This window comes from Scyliorhinus torazame, chromosome 3 (assembly GCF_047496885.1).
Source record: "Scyliorhinus torazame isolate Kashiwa2021f chromosome 3, sScyTor2.1, whole genome shotgun sequence".
Taxonomy (NCBI): domain Eukaryota; kingdom Metazoa; phylum Chordata; class Chondrichthyes; order Carcharhiniformes; family Scyliorhinidae; genus Scyliorhinus; species Scyliorhinus torazame.
Window position 1 is genome coordinate 183,769,346 of NC_092709.1, and position 14,589 is coordinate 183,783,934.

Below are 14,589 nucleotides of genomic sequence, written 5' to 3' on the forward strand. Positions count from 1 at the left end.
CACCGTGCTGCCCCAGGTTGTCCTCTTTTGAGCGTGTCTGCTCCCCCTCTCGAGATGGGTTCTACTTGGGAGGTCGTAGCCAGTGGGTTGCAGGATTTGAGTGATAGTCTTAGTGCTGTGCATCAGCATTGTTGGAGCTGTTTTTCGGTTCTTTGGGTAGGCTGAGTCGGTGAGATAGGCGCCCTCCTCCAGTGGCCTTATAGTGACTTCCTGAATGCCCTCCTTGTTGAAGCCGGGCTCTCCTGGGGAGGCAGTATTTTGTCTCCAATGAGGCTACACTGCTCTGCCCCGAGAATCCGTTTTTGTGATGCTGTACGGTGCTGGTCCTTGTCTGGAATTCTTTGGCTAATCTTGGTGTTCCTCTCTTATGGGAGTTTCTTTTCCTTACTTGGGAGGGCAGCATGCAGATGCATGTCCTGATTTGGTATATTTTGTCTTGGGGTGTTTTCAGGGAGGATTGTACCCCTCCCGAGACACCCAGGTGACAGATGCCTTGATGATTCTTCTTCTCCTTGGTGGTGGGGTCTCCTCGATGGAGAATGGCGTGAATCTTCCAATGTCAACGGGGCTGGCGCATTTCCTTGGATGTGTTAGAGGGTAGTGAGGTTGGTTGTGTAGTGAGTCTTGGCATAGTGTGGGTATCCTTGGTTTATTGACTCCTGTGTGCAATACCGTGTGGCCAGAGCTTGTACTGTGGTCAGTATCCTGTTGCCGTTTTATGCTTGGGATGTTCCTTTTTGGCCGGATGTCCTGAGAGGCTGAGTGAGGTTTTGAATGAGCAGCTTTTTTCCTTGTTTTTCGTTGTGGTGAGGGGTGTGCTCCAGGAAACCGTGGGCCTGTTATCCTGAGATCCTCTGCTCCTGGTATTTTTTTTTAATCCCGTTGTTGTTAGTGTGTTGGGAGGCGTTGACTGCATTGATTATAATCTGAACCAGCTGTGTGAATATTTGCTGCTCTTCTCTGTATAACTGTGTGGAATGATGATTGTTCTATACCATGCCGGAGTTTGGGGATTTGTTGCTTCTGGTGGTTATATGTAAAATATCCTTTTAGAACTAGTATCCTTGTGAATTATTTCTGTAATTTGTCTTTCTGTTATTGTGGGGTGAAAGAATCAGAGACTGTTTCTTGCAGAGGTACAGACAGGTATTGTATCTGAGAAGAGGACATCATAATGTGTTATTGATGCCTCTGGTATGACTGGAGCTGAGAGAGGTGTGTTCTGGTGCACGCCTGAACATAGCACGAAGACCTTATCCTGGACTCTCGAGGGCAGTGCGAGCACTCGCTACCTGGGAAGGTGTGCACCATTTTGCCATGTTTTCATGGCCCCCTCATTCTCTAGTATATCCATTGGGAGATGTGGAGGCACTGCTGCATTGTTGTTCTCCTGTCCTCTTCTGTATTTATGAATGCCAAAACATTTATGCTGTGCTGTACTAATCCTGAGCTTTAGTTGCATTATTTGTTAAAATGTCAATAAAACTATATATTATAAAAGACTCAAAACCCCTTCTGCTTACGGATAGGTGGTGAGAGGAAATAAGTACCATTTGTCTGTCACTCTCCTGTCCATAACAAAAGCTTATTTGTTACTGTCACTGAAGTCACATTAGAGTCAAAAGAAAGATCGAAGAAGCCTTGAATCAAAATAACAAAGTGTGAGATATCTGCCAAGGAAGAGGCTAATTAGAGTGAAAATATTACCTTGAAATAAATTCTGAGGTCAACTCAGTGATTGATCCACTCAAGGAAATACCTGTTCCCAATAAAAAGCTTGGTTAGAAATTGGTCAACAACGCTGCTTCAATGACAAGCTAGAAACAGCCCAATGAGCCATTTGAATTTCTTCCGGCATTCACTTAGATCATTGCTGACCTGTACTTCAACTTCACTTACTCCACAATTCTTGTTATCCTTACATACCAAACATCAATCAATCTCAGTCTTTGCTATTTGAATTTAGTCAGCATCCACAGACGTTTGGGCAGAGAGTTCATGATTTCCACTATCTGTGTATGATTTCACTCCACTGGCTCCGATTTTAAGATTGTGGTCCTTTGTTCTCCAGAGTAAATAGGTTTACTGTATTTACCCTTCATCACTTTAAACACTTCTAATAGGTCATCCATCAATCTGCTAAATTCATGGAACTGTGAGCCAGGTTTATGCAATCTGTTCTCCTAATCCCATTAAGGTATTGTTGGACTGGATCAAACACAGTCGGAATTCTTCTGTGACTGGTGAGTCGTCTTATGGTTCTTAAAACTGGATATTGTTTGACTTCAATATAAAGATGAAGAAGTGTCCCCATCACTTTAACCTTGATTATCATCTGGTGAATCTGCACTGTGCCCTCCCTATAGGTGGATCTTGAGATAAGCTGCTCTGAACTGAATGCATTATTCCAAAAGAGGGCTTACTAAGGCTCTGGACAGTTGAAGAATATCATTTTTGAATTCCAGCCCCATTGAGATAGAGGTGGACATTCCATTAACTGACCTTATTGAATGTTTACTGGTGCTCCAGCTTTTGAGGATTTGTGCAGACGGACACCCTGACCAGAAACTTAACTGGACCATTCATGTAAATACTGTTGCTACAAGAGCAGGTCGAAGCCTGGGAATGTTGCAGTGAGTAACTCACCTTCTGACTCCCGAAAGCTAGTCCTCCATCTACAAGGTGCAAGTCAGGAGCGTGTTGTAATCCTCCCCATTTACCTGGATGAATGTGGCTCCAACAACATTCAAGAATCTCGGCATCGACTTCCAGTGGCGGCCATGGAGTGAGTGGTCGCACACAGGGCAGCTCTGTTTCGGAGGTATTAGTTTGGGCGCTCGATACCCATTAGAGGGGTGGTTCCAGCAGAAAAGGGGTGCGAAGGTGTAGGGGAAGAGGTTTTCCCCAAGATTGGCATGTCTACTCGCTATCAGACCTGGCAAAAGACAGAGATGCACAACGACTTGTCAAAGGTGATTGAGGGGGAAGTGGCACCTCTGCGAGGGTAGCTCGATCGGGTGGAGGAGTGCCTTGAGGTGCAAGGGGTGACAATCTGCAAGGTACAAAAGGTGGTGTCCGACCAGAGCGATTGGATTGTGTTTTTGGAGGTGGAGGTGGAGATCCTGGGGGATCTATGCAAGTTGCTGCAAGTGATGGTGGAGGAGCAGAACAGGTCCAGGTGGCAGAACTTGAGAATTGTGGATCTGCCAGGGGGTGTGGAAGGAACGAGCACCACGAAGTACGGGTCGAGGATGCTGGTCAGGTTGGAGGAGAAGGTATTGGATGAAGCCCCAGAGGTGGACCAAGCCCACATGTTCTTGAGACCGATGTAGAGAGTGGTGGAGCCGCCGCAGGTGGTGATTGTGTGGTTGCGCAAGTTCGTGGAGAAGGAGATCCTGAGGTGGGCCAGAGCAAAGTGAGTCTGGGAATGGGAGGGTAATCATGTCCGGATATATCGGGAGCTGGTGAAGAGGCGTGCGGTATTCAACAGGGCGAATTCATTGGAGCAGCGGTGTTGCACAAATGGAAGATTGGGGGGCCATCTTGGATAGGGTGCTGTACCTGGTGAGACTTTGGGTCACATTCATCGGCCAGGAGTCCTACTTTCAGATGCCAGAAGAGGCGAATGACTTTATAAGGGACCATAAACTGGGGCAGAACTGAGAGCTGGTGTTAAATGGGAGAGCAAAGTCCGCAAACGTTGGTGTTTTGGCGGAGGGTGGGAATTTTTGTTTTGGGGAGTTGGCGGTGATTAGCCCCACCCACCACCTTCTGTGTGTTTTTTGGGAGGAGGTGATTTCTGAATTTGAGAGCTTTCTTTTTAATGTAAGGGGTAGGTATGATAGGGCCTTTGGGTTAATTGTCTGTCCTTGACAAAGCACTTCTGGTCCTCCGCGACTACCTCTGACTCACAACACTCCAGTCGCCTCATCAGGGCCTTCATCAGGACATTGGCATCCATGTTTAGGAGTTAAGTGGCTACTAGCACAGTGGCTGGCAATGTGGCTTCCCAGTGCCACGGTCCCAGGTTCGATTTCCCGCTGGGTCACTGTTCTCCCCGCGTCTGCATGGGTTTCCTCTGGGTGCTCCGGTTTCCTCCAAAGTCCAAAGATGTGCAGGTTAGGTGGATTGGCCATGCTAAATTGCCCTTAGTGTCCAAAAAGGTTAGGGGGGGTTATTGGGTTACGGGGATAGGGTGGTTTAAATGGGTCGGTGCAGACTCGATGGGCCGAATGGCCTCCTTCTGCACTGTATGTTCTATGTATATGACCCGCACTCCGTCGGGTCTTTGTTGTTTTTAGGGATCAGTGATATCGAGGCCTGTGCCAACGTGGGTGGCAGACTCCCTCCTGATAGCGAGTCGTTGAGCCCACAGGTATGAGGTCAGTACTGTCTTAAATTCTTCATATACATCCACCGGGAATCCATTTAGCCCCGTTGCCTTCCCCGACTGCATGGAGCTAGACTTCCCCCAGTTCTAATTGTGCTTCCAGTCCCTGCTTCTTTCCCCCACCCCCCCACGACTGGTATGTTCAGCCCATTGAGGAACTGTTTCATCTTCAAGTTCCCCTCCGAGGGCTGGGAGGTGCACAGCTCTCGGTAGTAGATCACAAAGGCCTCATTGATCTCGTGTAGTGCTATGAATAGCTTGCCTCTCCTGTTCTTTACCTGTGCTATAACCCTTGAGGCAGCCAGCTTTCTCAGCTGATGTGCCAGTAGGTGGCTGGCCTTGTCCCCATGCTCATAAAACGTCCCCAGTGTCTGGCGGAGCTGGTGCACTGCTTTCCCAACCAAGAGCAGGTCAAACTCCATTTGTGATTTTTTTATTCTCTCCAGTAGTTCCATGGTCGGGGCCACGGAGTACCTCCGATTCACCTCCAACATGGAATCAACCAGCTGCTGCCTCATCACTGCTTTCAGTGTCTCCCAGAATGTGGAGTGTGAGACCTCCCCATTCTGGTTGCAGGATACGTACCGTCAAAGGCTTGTGACATTTGTTCACAGAATGCCTTGTCGGCGAGGCGGGCTGTGTCCAGCCTCCAGGGGGGTGTTGGGTCAGCCTATCTCCAACATCACATTCATGTAGTGTGGAGCATCATCGGAAATGACTATTACCGAGTATTCAGCCCCTAATATGTGTGTGTGTGTGTGGGGGGATGAAGCACGGACTAGAAGCACCGATTTTCCCTCTACGAAGCAATCTATTCAGGTGTAGACTTCGTGAACATAGGAGGAGAATTCCCTTTCCCTCGGGTGTGTGAACCTCCACAGGTCCACTCCCCCCATCTGTTCCATTACGCCGCTCAGTTCGCTCACCTTGGCTGATCGTTTCCCTGCTTTGGCGCTGGATCTGTCCGTCTATGGGTCTTGTACATAGTTGAAGCCTCGGTTGGTGTGGGTTTCTGTCGTGGTATTTTTGATAAAGTCTGCTCGTGCCAGGTGGGGCGTATATATTCACCAGCACCGCCGGTGCCCCATCCAAGACACCGCGACCATTACATGCCCCCTGCCCCCCCCTGCCCCGCCCCTGGGTCTGTCACTGTATTTGTTGCGGTAAATGTCTTCTTACTGAACAGTATGGCCACCACTCTAGCCCTCATCCTGCAGCACGCTTAGTAGGTGTGTCCTATCCAACTCTGTCTTGCTCTGTTGGTACTTGTCCCTCAGGTGTGTCTCTTGGAGGAAGACTACGTCAGCCCTCGGGTTTTCAGATGGCGAAAACTCTGGATCTTTTCACCTTTTCATCTTTTGTTGAGTCCACTGACACGCCAGGTGACTGTCCTATTGGGGGATTTCTAACCCCCCCCCCCCCATCCTCTTCAGCAGGGTCAGCCATATTCACCATGTGGACGTGCCCCTGCACTCCGGAATTTCCCTTTGTTTGGGAGCCATTCAAGATGGCCTCTGTTGACTTCTTTGTTCCAGTCGCCTCCATGTGTGACCGGTTGTAGCCAGCATTCTACTCTCCCTCTCCTCCCCCTTCCCCCACCTAATCCCTGATTTCGCTCCCCCCAAATCCGTCTGCCCTTGTCACCCACTTCCCTGTTCCCCTGTGGGATCCTCCCGTCTCCCCCTGCTACCAGACGCTCCCACCCTTTCGGGAGCTGTGCTATGGCCCTGCCTCTCCTCTTACCTCCCTGCACAAGCATTTTTGCCAGCGTGGTGGCTCCCCGCCCCCTCAGGAGCAACTCCACTCCTCCACCCATTATGGTCCCTACCCCACCCCTCTTTCCGTCTTGGTGTCCCTTTGTCTTCTTCCCCCCCTCCCAGGATGTACAGTTGTTAGGAAGCACAGAAACACTATCATCCTCAATGGTCCATATGTTTACATTATTGTTGCAGTTTTCCCAGCCCATTTTTGCGGATAAACGACTCTGCATCTCCAGGCATGGTGAAGGATTGATCCCTGTTTCCATAGGTCACCCGAGTCTTGCCAAGTGCAGCATCCCGAACCGCAACTTGCTCCTGAATAGAGCTGCCTTGGCTCCATTGATCTCAGTTTGCAGATTGGCCAGGTCAGCCCAAATGTCTTGATAAATATGTATCCTATGCCCTTCCCATTTACAGGACCATGTGCTCCTTGCCTAGCTGAAGATCCATAGCTTGTCCTGGAATAAGTCGAGCTTGGCGATAATCACCCCTGGTGGTTTTCCTGTCTTGGGCCTCTTTGGACTGTGGACTGGTTGGGCCGAAGGGCCTGTTTCCATGCTGTAAACTTCTATGATTCTATGAACTAGATGGGGTGTAAACAGGCAGTCAATCTGCCATTTGAATTTGTCAACCAGCAAGAAAAGTTAAAATCTACCCCAAATATCCAAGTTAATTCTCAAGATCCAAAACTTTGAGCTTGAGGACAAGCAGGCAGAAACACTTCCTCTACAGGGGCAGCACGGTAGCATTGTGGATAGCACAATTGCTTCACAGCTCCAGGGTCCCAGGTTCGATTCTGGCTTGGGTCACTGTCTGTGCGGAGTCTGCACATCCTCCCCGTGTGTGCATGGGTTTCCTCCGGGTGCTCCGGTTTCCTCCCACAGTCCAAAGATGTGTAGGTTAGGTGGATTGGCCACGATAAATTGCCCTTAGTGTCCAAAATTGCTCTTAGTGTTGGGTGGGGTTACTGGGTTTTGGGGAGCGGGTGGAGGTGTTGACCTTGGGTGGGGTGCTCTTTCCAAGAGCCGGTGCAGACTCGATGGGCCAAATGGCCTCCTTCTGCACTGTACATTCTATGATTCTATGATACATGTCTCAGGCATATTAAGAAACCTCCCAATCATGTAGGTGCTACACATCATGGCCTCTAGCCCCACCCTCCCCTTAATTAAATTATTCTCTCAGTTTATTAAACAAAATAGACAATTTAATGACTTTGAACTTCCTTTATAGTTTTAGGTCAACTACAGATCAACACGGTGCGGGAAGAGAATTGGAATGGGCTGAGCTCTGCTGGTGTCTCACTGCTTCTGACTCATTCCCCAGGGCCACGGAGAGAAATCATGTGGCTATGACCCTGGTCCTTCTCCTGTTTCCGGGTCCCTTATTCCAGCACCGATCCCTGAGGCACACCACTGGTCACAGGCCTCCAGTTTGAAAAACAACCCTCTACAACCACCCTCTGTCTTCTGTCGTCCAGCCAATTTTGAATCCAATTGGCAACCTCACCCTGGAACCCGTGAGCTTTAACCTTCTGCAACAACCTACCATGCGGTACCTTGTCAAAGGCTTTGCTAAAGTCCATGTAGACAACGTCTACTGCACTGCCCTCATCTCCCTTCTTGGTCACCCCCTCAAAAAACTCAATCAAATTTGTGAGACATGATTTTCCACGCACAAAGCCATGCTGACTGCCCCGAATCAGTCCTTGCCTCTCTAAATGCTTGTAGATCCTGTCTCTCAGAATACCTTCTAGCAACTTACCTACTACAGACGTTAGGCTCACCGGTCTGTAGTTCCCAGGCTTTTCCCTGCTGCCCTTCTTAAACAAGGGCACAACATTCGCCACTCTCCAATCTTCAGACACCTCACCTGTGGCTGCCGATGATTCAAATATCTCTGTTAGGGGACCCGCAATTTCCTCCCTTTCCTCCCACAACATCCTGGGATACATTTCATCAGGTCCCGGGGATTTATCTACCTTGATGCGCTTTAAGACTTCCAGCACCTCCTCCTCTGAAATATGCACACTTCTCAAGACATCACTATTTATTTCCCTTAGTTTCCTAACATCCATGCCTTTCTCCACCGTGAATACCGATGAGAAATATTCATTCAGGATCTCACCCAACTCTTATGGCTCTGCACATAGATGTCCTTGTTGATCCTTAAGAGGCCCTACTCTGTCCCTAGTTACTCTTTTTCCCTTTATGTATCTGTAGAAGCTCTTTGGATTCTCCTTTGCATTATTTGCCAAAGCCATTTCATGTCCCCTTTTTGCCCTCCTGATTTCCCTCTTAACTCTATTTCGACAATCTCTATACTTTTCAAGGGATCCACTTGATCCCAGTTGTTTATGTACGTCATATGCCTCCTTCTTCTTTTTGACCAGAGTCTCAATATCTCGAGTCATCCAGGGTTCCCTACTTCTACCAACCTTGCCCTTCACTCTAAAGAGAATGTGCTTACCCTGAACCCTGGTTAACACATTTTTAAAAGCCTCCCATTTACCAGCTGTCCCTTTGCCTGCCAACAGTCTCCCCCAATCTACCTCTGAAAGTTCCTGTCTGATACCATCAAAATTGGCCTTGCCCCAATTAAGAATTTTAACTCTTGGGCCAGACCTATCATTCTCCATAGCTATCTTAAAACTAATGGAGTTATGGTCACTTGTCCCAAAGTGATCCCTCACTAACACTTCTGTCACTTGCCCTTCCTTATTTCCCAAGACGAGGTCAAATTTTGCCCCCTCTCTAGTCGGTCCATCCACATACTGAATGAGAAATTCCTCCTGAATACACTCAACAAATTTCCCTCCATCCAAGCCCCTAATGCTATGGCTGTCCCAGTCAATGTTGGGAAAGTTAAAGTCCCCTACTATTACCACCCTATTATTCTTGCAGCTATCTGTAATCTCCTTACATATTTGCTCCTCAATTTCCCGCTGACTATTTGGGGGTCTGTAGTACAGTCCTATCAAGGTGATCTCTCCCTTCTTATTTCTCAGTTCCACCCATATAGACTCAGTGGGCAAGCCCTCGGATAGATCCCCTCTAAGTACTGCCGTGATGTTCTCCCTAATCAAAAACGCCACTCCCCCTCCTCTCTTACCTCCTGTTCTATCCTTTCTATAGCATCTGTACCCCGGAACATTGAGCTGCCAGTCCTGCCCCTCCCTTAGCCATGTTTCAGTCATAGCTATAATATCCCAGTCCCATGTGCCCATCCATGCCCTGAGTTCATCCGCTTTGCCCGTCAGGCCCCTCGCATTGAAATAAATGCAATTTAATGTAGACTTTCCTTGCTCTCTGCCCTGCTTTCTCTGGTCATGCTTTACACACTCTCCCTTCCTGCCTTTTGTTTCCTTCCCCACTGACTTCCTACATCGGTTCCCATCCCCCTGCCGCATTAGTTTAAACCCTCCGCAACTGCACTAGCAAACACACCCCCGAGAACATTGGTTCCGGTCCCACCCAGATGCAGACCGTCCGATTTGTACAGGTCCCTTCAATTTAGTTTCTCCTTCAATTTAAAATCAGGAGAGATGTTTCATTGACGGCTTATCTGATATTGCTCATTTTACACCGTCCACCAATCTCAAAATTACCCCCAGATGGCATGATAATTCGGGTGTGAGGAAAGTCAGAGGGAGACAGGAAAAGGTCTCTTGCAAATATCCTTGGATATGGAAGCTATGCCGGAAGACTGGAGAACTGTCTGTGTAACACTTGTGTTCAAGAACTGTCTGTGTAACACTTGTGTTCAAGAACTGTCTGTGTAACACTTGTGTTCAAGGAGCGAGAAAGGAATAAAGCAGGTAACCATAAACCAGTCAACCCAGCACTGTGGAAAAAGGAATAGAGTTAATATTTCTAGTCAACCATGCCAAATATTACCAACATTTTCTGTCTTTATTTCACATTTCCATCATTTGTGATATTTTATTTCTCTAGCCTAACATCTGTAGTGGGTAGGCTTTTACAAAGAATAATACAGAATAAAATGAATAGTCATTTAGTAAGACTTCAATTAATTAAGGATTGCTGCAAATGCAGATTTGTAAAATGGAAATTATGTTTGACAATTTGAGGAAACACTGTACACTGATAAAGGAAATACTTTGAATGTTGTATGTATGAATTTTGAAAACAGGTTTGATAAGGATCTGCAGAATTAGATTGTTGGTGAATAAAAATGCATAATATTAAAGGTCAATTGGCTGCACGGGGAAAAAAATTGTACCAAGCGAAAACGATCAAATAGTTACTAAATGTTATTGTTGGTCTGGAAGGATATGAACAGTTGTGACCAAAGAGAAAAAATGCTGGAAAATCTCAGCAGGCTGGCAGCATTGTAGGGAGGGAAAAGAGCGAACGTTTCGAGTCCAGATGACCCTTTGTCAAAGCTTTGTCATATTTGGGTGTTGGACTTGCCGGAGCTGCAGATTGGAGTGGGGGCAGATGTTTTAGCCTTCGCCTCGTTGATTGCTCGCAGGCTGGTCCTGTTGGGGTGGAAGTCAGTTTCTCCACCCTGTACTTCGGTGTGGCTGGGGGATTTTTTTTTTTCTATTTATACATTTAGAACGCAATTCTTCTTTTCCAATTAAGGGGCAATTTAGCATGGCCAATCCACCGACCCTGCACATCTTTGGATTGTGGGGGTGATACCCACGCAGACAGGGGAGAATGTACAAACTCCACACGGACAGTGATCCAGAGCTGGGATCAAACCCAGGTCCTCATCACTGTGCGGTTGCGGGATTCAATGGTGTTCTTGTATTTAGAAAAGGTGAAATTTGTTCTAAGGGGGGGCAAGTGAGCGGTTCAATGAGATGAGGTTTGTTTATATTACATTTCAAGGAGCTGGTTACAGTCAGCTATTAGGGGGAAGGGAGGGAGCAAGATGGGGAGGTTGTTTAGGGTCTGCTGGGGGGAGGGAGGGTTGTGTTGGTTTTACTTTGTGATATTTTGAGTTGTAAATGTTAAAGTTTGAATAAAAATATTTTTAAAAAATAATAATTCTGTCTTTACATTCCTCCTAGTCTTTCTTGCTGTCCTCCCATCTAATGAGGGGCTGCTTCCTTCTCGAGTATTTTCACTTTAATAATCTTATTCATCTTTTCTACTTCTGTTGTCCAACCCCCTGGCAATTTAGAATTTAGTTCAAACCCTCCCAACACTAATGAACCTCCCTGTGAGAACGTTGGTCCCAGTCGTCAGGTGAAACCCGTCTCATTTGAATATGGGCTCTTTTGTCCCCGAACTGGTCCCAGTGCCCCAAGAATCTGAAGCCCTCCCTCCTGCAGCATGCTCCAAGCCATGCATTAATCCTCTGCATCTTTCTAGTTCTATACTGGCTAACGCCTGGCACATGGTAGTATCCTCCTAAATTGCTCCTTCAAAATGCTACATTTTAATTTCTTCCCTAGCCCTTCAAAATCTGACCATAGGATCTCAATACCGGCTTTCTGTATGTCGTTGGTACCTACAGGCACCACAACTTCTGGCTCACTCCCTTCCCCCTGCAAAATATACTGCACCATCTACATGTCCTTTACCCCTGCACCAGGGAGGCAGCACACAATGCGGGATTCATGATGATGGTTGCAGAAATGCCCATCTGTCCTTTTGATTATGAAATTTCCTCTAACAGCAGCATTTCTCCACTTTACTGTTCCCTCCTGTACAGTCCGTTGCACATTCGTACAATGGTCTAACATGCATTCATTCAGGGGATCATCGCCCCAGGAATTGCTAATAATGTATATCTGTTTGAAAATGATACATACCCTGAAGACCTCGTCTCTTCCCACTCTTCCTGTTGGCCACCCACCTACTATTCTGAATTCTCTTCTGTGGAGTGACCTCCTCTTAGAACATATCCTTGTGAGACACCACTAGTCACAGCCTGGCAAAGTACTTGCCCTAATCTCTATCTATACAGTAATTTTAATCCCCTTCACTTTCACGTTTTTCATCTTTAGAAAATTCACATTTTTCATCTTGAACAAACTCTCTCAAATGAGGGAATTTATCGCATATCCTTGGAAAACATTCATAGGATCCCTTGTCTGCTACTTTAGCCACTTCTTCAAAAAATGTGATCAGGTTCATCAGGCTGATCCATCCTTTACATATTGATGTTGACTCTCTCTAAGCAGCAGAAAATTTCTAAGGCATTCGGTCACACCATCTTTAAATAGAGACTCTAGTAATTTACTGACGAGCTGGTCTATAATTTCCTAGTTTTTAACTTTGTCTTTTCTTCAATGGTGGAGTGGCATACACAAATCAAGAGAACTTTAGAAGAGTATAAATGGGACTCGTGCCATGTTCTCACCTACTTCCTTTAAACCCTGGGATGGAAACCATCTGGTACTGTGTGTTTGTCACTCCTGGAAGCTGGGTTTCAATAAATCTCAGGCCTAGTGAAGGAAATTTCCTTTCTTTCTCTAAATTAACTTTTGCTTCAGCAGAGACAATGAGGTTTGGTTGGTTATTCAGCAAAGTCAAGTTTAGAAGCACATTGAGGTCCCTAGTTATAAAAGTTGAAATCCTGGATGATTTTTCTTTGCTGTTTTCCTAGCCAAGGGTTGATATCAACTATCTCAATCTCTCTGATCTCTATGGTTATATACCAGCCTATGTGGTCGTTAATAATAGATAGTTGAAAATATTCAGCCACTCTGGCAACATCTGTTGAGAAAAGGCAACATCTGTGGAGAAAAAAACAACAGGCTGATGATCTTTGCTCAGAACTCGGCTTCTCTCTCCACAGATGCCACCTTGACTTGCAGACCATTTCCAACATTTTCTGTTTTGCAGTACGTTGCTCTTCTGCATCGTCATTAATTTGTTTAATGGTCACAAAATAAATCACTCTCTTTGCTAAGTGCTGAGGGTTTTCTTGTGGAGTTCCAACTTCCAGCTCCCCTAGTTTGATCACTTCCTTACCCAGTGTTATTAAATTATACATTTCTCTAAATTAGCTTAAGCCCATTTCCAGCTGCAACACTTCGCAACTCAGCTGGGAAGGAAAATATTCGAACAGAAAACACAAAGACCTAGCAATCTTTATTAACTTCAATTTCCATCTTACTCCTATGAAGCTTCTCATTTTGGTTTAAGGTCATTCATTTCTTCTTTTTTTTCTTCTTTTTTCTTTTCAAAGGTATCTAACAGGAATTCTATCACATACACAGGCATCAGGACAGAATGTGTCATAATTGAACTTGTATTTAATCATTCCAACTCTATGTCATTTTTTAAATTTTACACAGCTTGTTTCTCCTTGGATTTGACTACAATTGCTCAGATGGGGTGCAGGTGCTGCAGAATGGTAAAAAGGTAAGAAAAACGCAGGTTGAGTAATCCTTATTCAAAATGCTTGGGGCCGAGAGTGTCTCAGATTATGGAATTTATGGAAGCTGCAAAGACCCTTGGACAATGCTCGGATTTGTCAGTCGGTGCTGTATCTGATGGGGGGGTACACAGCTACCCTCCTGACAGGGAATCAGGTACCGGGTTCAACTCTTTTGGTGCAACAAACTCATGCCGCAATTGGAAGGATACGCACACACATACGCATGTGTGTTTGGCCACAGGAACGGGACACAATGCTAGGAACAGCCAACACTGAAAAAGTGTAGATTTCAGAGCTTTTCGAATTTAGGAATTTCGAATAAGGGATACCCAACCTGCATACAATTTTGGACAGAATTTACTCAGGAAGCTGTTGAGTACATTTTCTTGCTCAGACTATATACAAGACTTAGCATCTTTTTTGACCTAGCTTTGAGCGCAACCCCAGCCATCAAGATTACTTAGTTCCATCCCCACAACATGACCCAACACTTCAGTCTCATTCTCAACCCTATTGAAACTCTTATCTGTTATCCATCATTACAATATTTTTTGAGCCTGAAACCACAGGGTCTCTGCTTTGTAGCCAGAAATAGAGGTATTTAGAAATCACAGGCATGTTGACAGTCAGGGGCTTATTACCCACAGGTACAACAGAGGCATCTGATCTGACTGCTCAGGCAGAATATGTCATTGTGATTTTTCTTAAATGATGGAGTGGCATGACACCGGCTGTTAAGTTTAAAGGGGTGTGTCTGCCTTACCTCCAGTTCAGCTGCCCTTGACACAAGGCCTTGGGAACCCACTACATTGCACTGTTCTCACCCAGCCTGAGTTGGAAGGAGGGGTGAGAAAAAAGTTACTGGATCTTGAGGCAGAAACCTAGCAGCAGATTGCCACTCCACCAAAGTTACAGCCCCTACTTTGAAGCGAGTCCAGAAAACCACATCTTCAACCAAGACTTCACTAGCCTCCCAAATGTCCCCCAAGGGTACGTCAGATTCCAATCTTCCTCGGCGAAGTGCTGTAGGACATTACTTTGCAAAGACAATTAATAAATGTCAGGTTTCACTTTTCT

At 46.2% G+C, this 14,589-nt stretch overlaps 1 protein-coding gene across 2 annotated transcripts in view; it reads left to right on the top strand.

Annotated features, from left to right (window-relative positions):
- Nucleotides 1–14,589, top strand: part of LOC140408821 (uncharacterized) — a 41,369-nt gene that overhangs the window by 21,551 nt on the left and 5,229 nt on the right. For both annotated transcript variants that reach the window (XM_072496553.1, XM_072496552.1), the window contains exon 2: nucleotides 13,430–13,496. In XM_072496553.1, coding sequence (XP_072352654.1) covers nucleotides 13,465–13,496 — 32 coding nt within the window. In that variant the 5' untranslated portion in view covers nucleotides 13,430–13,464. The remainder of the gene's footprint in view (nucleotides 1–13,429; nucleotides 13,497–14,589) is intronic.